Source organism: Bos indicus, chromosome 14 (assembly GCF_029378745.1).
Source record: "Bos indicus isolate NIAB-ARS_2022 breed Sahiwal x Tharparkar chromosome 14, NIAB-ARS_B.indTharparkar_mat_pri_1.0, whole genome shotgun sequence".
Lineage (NCBI taxonomy): Eukaryota > Metazoa > Chordata > Mammalia > Artiodactyla > Bovidae > Bos > Bos indicus.
Genome location: NC_091773.1, coordinates 49040016 through 49052168, shown reverse-complemented (window position 1 = coordinate 49052168; position 12153 = coordinate 49040016). Strand labels below are relative to the sequence as shown.

The following is a 12153-nucleotide window of genomic DNA, read 5'->3' as shown; positions in this document are numbered from 1 at the left end:
AACTTGCTCCTTCCCGGTAGGCAGGAAGGATTGTCTCTCAGTGCACAAGAAGGCATCTCCTCTTCTGTATTCAAGCCCTTCCTTAGCTTCAGGGCATGACTGCAGACAGAAAAGGTAACAGCTTTTACAATTACCTGTGCTCCTCTAAGGGGCATTTCTCAATGCTACTAGAGAAAACTCACAGACAGGCTTTAGAGACTCCGTAGGAAATGAGAGCAGAGCATCCAAGCCATCCTTGGAAAAAGTAATTTTTCTCCTCAGAATACATCCAAAGAGAACTCAGTGGTCTCTAACTTCCAGGTCAAAGCACTGGGCTGGCTGAACGGTATTTCCTAACCAGCTCTTTTGTAAAGGTTATCTGGTGTTTCTGATCCTACCTTCCACGCAGGAACAAAGCTTTGAAATCAGCCTGAAAGCTCAAAACTTCCTCAGAGTCAAGGTGAGATGCTGAAGTGGTGGTGCCTCAGGCAAAAAGCAAGCATCACTCAAGTGGGAGCTCACGAATTTTCAAAATCTAAAATATTCCTTGACAAGTCACAGTTTACACAGCATGAAGAGAGTGCTCAAGGATCTTAGAGAGTTTTTGTTTTTTTTCCAGGTGGGACTATGTCTTTCTCCCTACAAGAGCCCAATAATATATAATTCATGGTTCTCTTCTTTGGATACTCTTCACAGCATTCACACTTGGGTCTATCTCATTTTTTCCTTCCTTTTGGCAATAACATAACTAGCATGTGTATGTAACTGTACTGTGAGTTTTAAAAAACACCACATTTCTGTATTCATATCTCACCAAGGGCTTTGCATTCTTAGTGATTTACATCTCTGCTACATTCCTTATTAACCATCAACTGTGTCACACCACTTCAAAACTTCAAAGCCATTTTGTCATTTTAAGGTAACAGATGTGTATCCTTCTGGGATTCCGAGCCTCCCTTTTCCAAAAGCACCCTCGCCGTGTTGCATAACCACCAGGAATGACTAACAAATATTCAATCAGAGCTGAACGCAGGGACAAACAAGTGACTTCTACCCCACACGATCAAGTGTGTGTCGCGTACACACAAACGCCCGGCAGCTGCTTCCTCCCACTTCGGCCGGATTACCTATAAACCCCCAGACTGACACGCACCAGTTAGTTGCACTTGGTTAAAGGCATGATACTAACGCTGGAGAATGTGGGCTCCCCCAGCTTTCCCTTTAAGATAAAAAGGATTATTTAAAAAAATGAAACCTTCCTACCCGTAACAGGGACTGGGATTCATCCTTGGACTTGCTCTCTCCAGACGCGGGATACTGCTGGGGGAGGGCGCCGGCCTTCTCTCCGCCCGCGGGCGCCCCCTGCAGGAAGCCCTTGGTGTCCACAGCCAAGCCGTAAATAGGGCGCGCCAGGTGGGCAGCCTCGACGTTGGGGCTATCCCTCAGAGTCTTCGTCTGCTCCTGGGGGCCGGACACAGGGGTTAGGAGCCCCAGGCTGGCTTGGGTATAAGAGGGACTGCCCCGTAGGATGTCCGCCCCTCTCCAAGTCACGCTGCGAAGGTCATCGCTTGAACTCTCAGCCCAAGCCTTTTCTTTGAGCCCATCCTTGTCTTCGAGCTTCTCCCTCTTCACCACACTCTCAGCAACTGGCTCTCCCATTTTAGAGTCTGGATTGAGCAGACTGTAGACCTTGAGGTCAATCTTGGGCTCCTCCTTGATGGTGGAGACGGCATGGCCGTCCTCCTCGCCGTTGGCTGTAGTGCTGTCTTGTTCCTGGCAGTGAACAGTGTTGAAGTGCTCCAGTAGTGACTGAGTCTCGGCAGCTGTAAAACTGCACTGACGGCATTTGTAGCAGCTGTGTGCTCTCCTGCAGGAGAAGAAAACCGTCACTCGGAATCTAGCACACAGAGAGCTTAAAAAACTCGTCTTCAAGCACCTGAATTTTATCCCCTGTAATGTAATAGGCAGAACGAAATACAGTCTTCTCAGCACACCAGAAACTGGCATATACTAAACTAGCCTCTTATTTCGAGGTAAGGCATGCACTATTCCCGTTTGTTATATTAGCAATAGCAGGGATATGAACACACAGACACACTTCTGTGTACACACACCAGCCGAACCACAATTAAAACTGGTTGATGTGCTTTATTATTGAAGGACCTGCTCTGTTCATTTTACCGTGACTGCATAATCATCAGTTCTATATTATTTAATTTACACCTGATTTCATCAATGGACTTTTCTGTTTCAGCTTATTTAAACTGAGATATTTTTCACTCTAAATATACATACATTTCTAGTGGTGAAGTATTCTATACAGCCTTTATATAAATTAAAATAAATTATACCAAACTGATTACAATGTTCTTTTCTATCATAAATTCAAATCCACTGAATCAACCAAATGTAGTTGACTACGCTATGCAAACTAGGGCTTCCAAGGAGGCTCAGTGGTAAAGAATCCAACTGCCAATGCAAGCGATGCAGGTTCGATCCCTAGGTCAGGAAGATCCTCTGGAGGAGAAAATGGCAACCCACTCCAGTATTCCTGCCTGGAAAATCCCATGGACGGAGGAGTCTGGTGGGCTACTCTTCAGGATACCAAAGGTCAGACACAACTGAGCATGCACCCTATATAATCTAGTAAGTAAGATATATCAGAAGCTCAAAAAACTTTTAAGACAAAGTTTTTTTAACTGTAAGGACTTATGAACATTCGACCAAGTGAGTATCTCTTGGGTGCCAAGCAGCATGAGAGGTGCTGTACTGATATATTCATTTAAGGAGGGTGTGTGAATGCGGGTTTATGTATGTGTTTTCTTTTTATAAGGCATAAAACAAGGAGACCTTATTGTTGGCTTTTGTAGCATCTCCTGCTGCTAAAGACAGAACAGTAACTGTTAAATGAAGACAAATGTTTGTTTAATAAAGAAGAACAGAGGCAGTGTATCCTAAAAGGCATACTGGAAAGGTGCACAAACAACTCAGGATAGGAGGCATACATTCTTTAATTGTAAAAACCCTGTATGGCTCTCTAATTAAACAACCATGTGAAACACTTGCTACTCCACTGATATAATGTGTTAGAAGTTACAACTTGAAACAGAGTAACAAAATAAGTTTTGAGAGCTATTGCTCAACTCAGGCAAAATAGGTAGTCCTCTATGTAATCTGTAGATAACCATCACCTATTACTCTGCTAGGCACAGGATACACACTGGGAAATACAAGGCACATAGTCTTTGTCCACCTGGTGTTTAGAGTCTAGTCAGGAATGACAAGCTTCACATTAGACTATAAATAAATATGTGAGGACATAGAGTGATAAACGCTAAGAAGGAAATGGATGGGGTGATACTGGGGTGGAAGGGCTCCTTAAGGATGCCAGGAAGGCCTTTCTGAGGGAAGCACATCAAAGAAATGATAGAAAAGAGCTATCCTTGGAGGAGAAGAAGGGAGGGGAAAGGGCAGTACATTCTAGCAAGTCTGAGATACTATAAGAGGCCACTGATGTTTGAGAGGAATAAGTAAGAGAAAGCTAATAATCAACAAGCTTGAGGATCATCTAGAGTTTTGTGGACCATGGCAAGGAGGTAGGTGTCTTCAGAGAAAGGGAAGCAAATGTAAGGCTATAAGCAGAGGGGTAGCTTAGTTAAATGTGTGCTCTAATAGCTTTGGGACTTTAATAGTTTCCGTATTGGATGACTTCATTCCAAGACCTGTCTGATGGCGGAGAATCCAAAACAACATTCTCATTTTAAGGAAGCAAAACTCAAACGTATTAAGACATGTAACAAAACATCCGCCAAAATTTGTTGAGAGCAATTAACTCAGTACATGATTATCTTCTTATCATTAAGAGCCTACATTTGGTTGAATCAATAAGGATAAAGTTTTACTTTTTCAGGAGGCTGTTTTCAATCTTTTTTCTCTTATTTTTCTTCATTAAGTAGCAAAAATAAAACAAGAAGATATACAATAAATGATAAATAATTTGATCATGAATTGACCATAAAAATATAATATTAAGATAAATTATTCTCAAGTGAAAAAAGCCAGCTGTTAAGGAGAACATATATATATGAATCTTGCCACCAAAATCAAAGCCAGAAAACTTGAAACAGAATTAAGATCACAAAGGAAAATAGGCAAGACCCAAAATCTCAGACTTAGAACATCTGGGAACCTCATTCAGAGAAACTTCCTACCACTAACTATATCTGCTTATCATCCAATGTAATATAAACTCCTAAACTCAAACTGTATCCCCAAATTGTTAGCTTAGCTTTACAAAGCTTGATCAGACAGATAAAAATGAATTATCAGAATGGTTAAAAGTCTAAATATACCCAGGAAATACCCTACTGAAGATATACCACATGATCTATTCAATCCGGAAAATTAAACATAAACAAAACCCACCATCAGGAAGCACATTCACAAGCTCTGATTGACCTACATCCCAAGACAGTTCTAATGAGCTCACTACCCACTCTGGCAAGTATGCTGATGGTTTCCCTGACATGATGGAGTCTCTGCTTAAACTCTGTGATGAAATCCATGCCTATAAATTAAGACTATAAACGGCCACTGCTACTTCTACCAAATGACCAAAAAATTCCAAAGGACAAATGTTCCCAAGAATTACAGTGATGTTATTTCAAGAAATAAAGACAATTCATTTTAGGGCAACAAGGAGAAAGAGTCAAGAAACAGGAGAGGAAATAAAAGATTCTCCAGTACAACACAACAAAATTATTTTAAAACAGCAGACTCACAGTTCTTACTAGAGGAGCAATTTAGTCCACTTTAGAGGTGCTAGAACCAGAATGCCTAAATTTCGGTCTTGGCTCTGTATTTTACTCTATCTATATGCAACTTTGGATATTTACTGAACCAGCCTCAATTTCCTCACCTGTAAAATGAAAATATAATACCTCTGATATGAGTTAGTCAATATAAATCCTAAAATTAAATAAAGGGCAGCTTATACGTGAATCTGCCTTTCATACTCCATTCAAAGGAGCTGGAACTTTGTTTTTTTTTTATTTTTTTTTTCATATTTAAACTTGATTTTATTTTATTTTTAAGCTTTACATAATTGTATTAGTTTTGCCAAATATCAAAATGAATCCGCCACAGGAACTTTGGTTTGGTATTGTACCAAATGGTAATTTGGTATCATTCTTTTCTATTCTCCCATGTACCTTAACCACAATAGACATCACTCTTAAAACTATGTTTATTTCCTAGAAGATTCTTTAAGACATTACCAGGTAGAATGTATTTTATGCCTTTTCAGCTTCACTTAGTGGTATTCAATGCCTCAAAGATGAGGCAGTTTAGCAGTTTACTCAATTGTCAAGTCTTACTCTTTTTTCAATAATAGTATGAGTACTATTATCCATAATCTTAAACTTCTGAATAACAAAGATAAAAATGGCATTACCTGTGCTTTATTACAATCTTCAGAGGTAGGAATGCATTGTGAGTGTATTCAGTAAGGTGGTTTAAAACCATACTATATCTAGTAATATATCTCAGTAACTAAGATCATGTGCCATCAATATCTACTTTATACTGCAATCTAGAACCGTCCTTGAACCAACCTATTCCTTCACCAAATAAAGATGAACACACCTAACCTTTATCCAATATTTGACTGACATGTCCTCCTAAATATACAAAGAGTTCTGGGTGTGTCTCGTCTAGGCAATGTATTCATCGCAAAGTATCACACCGAAACAAGATGTCTGGGACTTCTAGGTTTTCTAGTTCCAATTTTCTGCCCCAACAGACAAGTCTCTCATTTCTTACAGGTCTCAGCAAGAGCTGTTCTGATATGCCCTCAGAGGATCTCCTATTCTGAATGATCAAGGTAAAACCAAGACAGGGACTGGAGGACTGTCCGAATGCAACTGTGTAACAAAGCAGGAAGAAGACAGAAACTGCAGAGATAAGTGCTCAGTGAGAACCGGGTGTTACGTTGAAAAGAAAAACACATATTAACAGGAAGGATATTAAAGCAAGGTGGCAATAACAAGCTTAACGCACACACCTTTCTTTTGAAGACTTCAAAGCACTCACCCATATGTGATCTCACATTCCACTGATGTATAAAGCCTATTTTACAGATAAGTAAAATGGAGAAACAGTGTCTTGTCCATTTCATCTACATTAATTCTAGAATACAAGGCTACTACCTTCCAGTACTCTTGCCTGGAAAATCCCATGGATGGAGGAGCCTGGTAGGCTACAGTTCATGGGGTGGCAAAGAGTTGGACACGACCGAGTGACTTTACTGCCACCTTTCAGACAGATGTTCTATTTTTCTATTTTCAGTTGCCTAAATTTTTAACTTTATATAAAAATTAATGAAATCACTGGCAATACTGACAATGAAAACATGGGGGGTAAAAAATGAAAACATGAGGGGAAGGGAAAGTTCTTCTAATGGACAGAAGTAAGACCAACTATAGCAATGTTTTGCAAAATGGGATGCATGCAGTGCTGCAACTGAAGAAGTTCCTTAGCTATACAGATTCCAGAGCCTCTGTGCTCTATGCTCAGTCATATCCAACTCTTTGTGACCCCACTGACTACAGTCCACCAGGATTCTCTCTCCATGGCAGTTTCCAGGCAAGAATACTGGAGTGGGTTGCCCTTTCCTCCTCCAGGGGATCATACCCATCCAGGGATTGAATCCAGGTCTCCAGCATCTCACAGATGCCTAAGTGAAGATCTCTGGGCATAACCTGAGAATCTGAATTTTTAGCAGTCTTCAGGGGACACCCATGCAGAGCTAGTCACAAACTACATTAGTAGATATATCCTGCTTCTAAACAATGGAATGAACAGACTCAAGCCAGCCTCTGATTCTAATAAAGCACAGATAATGCCTTTACTCTCTCTGTTATTTGGAATCATAAGATTCTGAGTGTGACTACTATTAATGAAAAGAGAGCAAAGCTTGACAGTTAAGCAGTAACTGCTAAAGCACTCCATCTTTCAGGCCATTGAACACCACTAGGTGAAGCAGAAAAGGAAATTGCTGCATAATACTCCAGAGAACTGAAAGAATTCTTTCTCTGTATAATATTCATCAAATAAATGATAGGAAATATAGTAAAACAACATTATTTTCAAAAGTTGCTACATGAACTTTTCAATCACCTATGCTAACATCATTCTTAAGCCCAGTATTCTTTAGTGCTTAAACATTCAGAAAAATCACCTGGGAATCTCATTATAATTCAGGTTTTGATTTCGGGAGCCTGGGGTGGAACCCAATAGTCTCTGTTTCTTACAAAATCCCAGATGATGCTGATGCTTTTGGTTCCCAGACCTTACACCTTACATAGCAGGAGTCATGAAACCATGGTCAGAAATAAGTCAAGATGAGTCTTAGTTAGACTGGAATGAACTCACAGTATACATACTCAGTATCTGATAGAAGAACATTCCCAAATGAATTCTTTATGATGAGCAACATCATTTTCCCTCTTAAAGCACATACTCCCACCTCTGAGAGTCAACCCTAACAGCTTTATAAGCTCAAACTATAAACAGACATTGTCAAGCATAATCCCCAAACAGTAATTCATCTTCTTTATTTCACTGTTTGGGGCTCATCTTTCAGTATTCTTTAGTGCTAGGCCATTTATATATATTATCTGACAACAATCACACAAAGTATCTATTTCCATCCCTACTTCATAAAATAAGAATGTGAAGTACAGACAAGCCAATTCATAAAAGAATACGGAGGGCATGATACAGCGTTTTAGCTCATGTCCACAGTTACTCATATGTACATGGTAGACAGTAGAGGCAATATTACTAACTTATTCAGGAACTAGTTCCTGAAAGATTTGGGCATATTCTCTGACTTGTGTCACTCTCTCAATGATAACTGAAAAGACCTTCAACATACTGCTGTGTCCTCCCAAAAATAAAAAGATTTTTTTAATCCCTAGTATAAAAAACATTATTGAAGAGTAAAAGTTTAGTCATTGACAAACTACATTAGTTTGGACTCCGCTCTAACCTCCTTACATGCATTTCATTTTATCAGCGTTAATATAAAAACCTCTAAAAGATTCAGAGAATTTTCCCTTCATTTCTCAAGATCTACCTTAACTACCTTCTCATCCATAAAACTTCCCAAATGACTCAACCCAAGAGAAAACCTACCATCTTCTGAGCTATAATGAAACTTTGTCATCCTCTGAAGATTTTTTTCACATTGCTTTTTATTAAAATGGCCTTTGATTTAAGTGATGGCATAAAAAGATTTATTTCATCACTTAAAAAGCTCCCATTTAAAAAATAACCATGTGGGTCTTACTTTACAGTTACATTGTAATTGCCTGAAAATCAAGATCAAAGCCCACACATCCTTCCACCCCACCCAGAACATCCAGAGCGTCAATAAATATCTTATTTAATAACCAAAGGAATGAACCACCACAGCCCAGGGAACACTAGACTTAATACATAGAGTCATAACACAGCAGAGAAATATTAAGAAGTACAGAGACATTTTGCAGATGGCGTATTTTGAGTGGCCCACTGAATAAAGTCTTTATTATTTTAAAACTTCTAGAACTTCTATCTCTAGCTACATTAAGCAAAACTAATTTAAAAGACACTGCAAATATATTTGCATTCATTTAAATTCTATACTCTGCTGCCATCTGGATAGCAAACATTCTCTTCATGCTACCTGAAGAAAAAAGATATCATTCTGTAGATAGCCCTGCCATGGCTGTCAGATAAAACACAGGATGCCCAGTTAAATGTGAATTTCAGAAAATATGCAAATATTTTAGAGTAAGTATGTCCCATGCAATGTTTCTGATATACTTTCATAAAATCTCAATTTGTCCAATGTAAAGACAATGAAGACAATCAACTTTGATAAAAGAGATAATCATCTTTTGCCTCCAGAGAAAACTGGATCAAGCTGCATAAAAAAATCAAATCGTACTTGATTCAAGTGACTTAAATTTCTTTGAGAAAAAAAGATTTTTCCTTATCCTACTTGACAGAGTTTTCATGTGTTATAAAAAGCATTTATTTCAGATCCATTAATATTTCAGTGTCTTTTATTCTAGTAGAAGTGTTTCATTCATTAGTAGAGATTAAAAATTATTTTCATAATTCATAAAGAACTGAGGTTTTCTAAATCCTAGAAAAATCAGCTAAGAAGCTACTTTTTTGCTCTACTCTGATAATATCTGTATGTTTCCATTTTCATAATGAACAGCTCACAGTATTTGTGAAGTCAGCTCTAAGCAGCACTTTGTTTTTCTCCTTTCTCCTTTATTTTTGCCATCACTTAAAAGGTTCTCCTTTACCCAGTAACCTGTATTTCACTTTCAGTAGTTTTAAGCACAGTTTTTCTGCCTCAATGACTAAATGAACATCAAAGTAAATGAATAAAGTATAAATATTAATCCATTAAGACTTCAAGGTATTTTTTGGTAATTAAGTAAACAAATACTGACAAATAAATTGTCACAAAAACGGAGTAAATGAAGTGATTTAATTGAAATATAGTTCAGTAGATGTGACAACTAATAAAATTAGTCATATTTTGTGTCATAAGTCTACAGGTGTGGCACTTGAGATAACCAGCACTGCTGAACATCGGAATGAAAAGCATGTGAAGAGAGTATTTGAGGGACAAAAAGAAAAGGAATTACAGATGTGTAGGTGGATAACCAATCAACTTTTGAATGTTGAAAATTGAATATTCAGCCTTAGTCAAGTGCAAAGGGCAGTACATAATATATAATCTAATGAAAACTGAAATTCTGACTGAGTAAGATTCCATTCAACCTGCTCATCCTGTATTTCTTAAATGAAATGATCTGATGAGTATTTACTCATTTGGAGTAATTGGACCCTTTTTTTACAAGAGTGTGGGGTGATTTCACCTTCACATGGTAGGAGAAAACACAACTAATGTCAATCTGAAAAAAATCTCAATTTATGATTCACTTTCAAAAATGAGATGTCCCTATCAAATGTTAGAAATAGGAAGATAAATCTTTCCATGAAATAGACAGTAAACAAGATGTGGGAAATCAATTACATAATATATATAATTTACACAATATGAAATGGAAATCATGATTAACACTTATCTTATTCCAAGACTCAATAATTGTTCTTGTATAAAGTCTGCAGGACTATCAAATTTGAAATTTCTAATAAATTATGTGTCCAAATAAAGGTAATACAGTTGTGGGTTATTTTCTTAATGAACTATATCATCCTGGGTAACTTTTTGTGCCACAATGGGAATTTTCAACTTGAATTATATTTCAAAGTCTTGCAGGCAACTGATTTATTACTTACTGTTCAAAAGAACATGACACATAAAAGACACAAATGTAGATGTTACTATTATGGTACTCACCCTTTTGGAAACTGTACTAATGCACTCTGTACTTAGCTTTTTCAGATGTGTTGATAATTATGTGCTTATCATAAAATCTATTCTTCAGAACTAGCAGGGCACAGAGTTCATGCTCCTTCTCAGTGCTCTTTTAAGAGAGAAATTGTAGAGTAGCTACATTACTTTAATCAGCTACAGTATCTAATGCTATTTCCTTCAACCTGAGGTATATATATTTTATGTGTAAAATATTCACTGTTTAACAAATTTTAACTCTGAACAGACAGATATTTGTCATCACATATACTACCAAAAAATATGTACATTTTCCACATTCTAGTTAAGTGGATAGATAATGACAATATCATTGATTTTCAAGTAGTTCCTTAATGATAAGGGAAGTTAACTATTCATTCACTTGTTTGTTGTATATGTATATGATGAGAACTGATGCCTCAGTTTTATTTTAAAATTTTATTGTATAATGTTAGTCACACATGTGTACACACACATTATATACACATTTATAAAGAGGTTTGGCAAAAAGTGAAAACTGGAACATAATTATAGAATCGTAAAATATGATTCATATATATATATTCTTCATATATAGAGAGATTCAGACTGACAGAGTCTATGTACACATATATATACAAAAAGAGGAAAAATATTATTTATGGAGGAAAAATAATATTTATGGTGCAGTTCAATGTATTATATAAATGTGATGCACATATACAGTGCAAACATATGTGAATATATGTGAATATATGTATATAGTTTTGTTTTGCTGGTTTTTGAACTCTGTAATGGTGTGAAGCTACAAATAGCTGCCTTTTATTTGTTTTTATTCAGTCAAAATTATAAAGACACCCATGTTGTACTCAGTTGTCATTTATTCAAATTCACTGTTGCATAATATTCCATGTATGAAAAATCTGCAATTCATGTAACTAATCTCTTATGAATTATGCGGTCTTTTCTTGTTTGTTTCAGTTTATTTTTGTTTTGGTTGTACTGCTCTTTAAAAAATTACTACTCTGAACATTTTTTCACTTGTTTACTAATGGTCCCAAACAAGAAGTTTCCTTCTGAGGGTTGAAATGATGTGATCTTTGGGAATATGAGCGTCTGATATTTCCAGAATCTGATAAATTCACTTTATAAAATCATCAATTCAGTCACTCAGTCATGTCTGACTCGTTGTGACCCCATGGACTGCAGCACGCTGGGCTTCCCTGTCCATCACCAACTCCCAGAGTTTGCTCAAACTCATGTCCATTGAGTCAGTGACGTGATCCAATCACCTCATCCTCTATCATCCCCTTCTCCTCCTGTCTTCAATCTTTCCCAGCATCAGGGTCTTTTCCAATGAGTCAGTTCTTCACATCAGGTGGCCAAAGTATTGGAGCTTCAGCATCAGTCCTTCCAATGAATATTCAGGACTGATTTCCTTTAAGATGGACTGGTTGGATCTCCTTGCAGTCCAAGGGACTCTCAAGAGTCTTCTCCTACACCACAGTTGAAAAGCATCAATTCTTCGGCACTCAGCTTTCTTTATAGTCCAATTCTCACATTCATACATGACTACTGGAAAAATCATAGCTTTGACTAGACAGACCTTTGTTGGCAAAGTAATGTCTCTGCTTTTTAATATGCTGTCTATGTTGGTCATAGCTTTTCTTCCAAGGAGCAAGCGTCTTTTAATTTCATGGCTGCAGCCACCAATCCAGTGATTTTGAGCCTAAGAAAATTAAGTCTCTCAC

At 37.4% G+C, this 12153-nt stretch overlaps 1 protein-coding gene across 8 annotated transcripts in view; it reads right to left on the bottom strand.

Annotated features, from left to right (window-relative positions):
• TRPS1 (transcriptional repressor GATA binding 1) overlaps window positions 1–12153 on the bottom strand; it is a 279514-nt gene that overhangs the window by 188099 nt on the left and 79262 nt on the right. For all 8 annotated transcript variants that reach the window (XM_070802758.1, XM_070802763.1, XM_070802762.1 and 5 more), the window contains one exon: window positions 1243–1846. In XM_070802758.1, the coding sequence (XP_070658859.1) occupies window positions 1243–1846 (604 nt within the window). The remainder of the gene's footprint in view (window positions 1–1242; window positions 1847–12153) is intronic.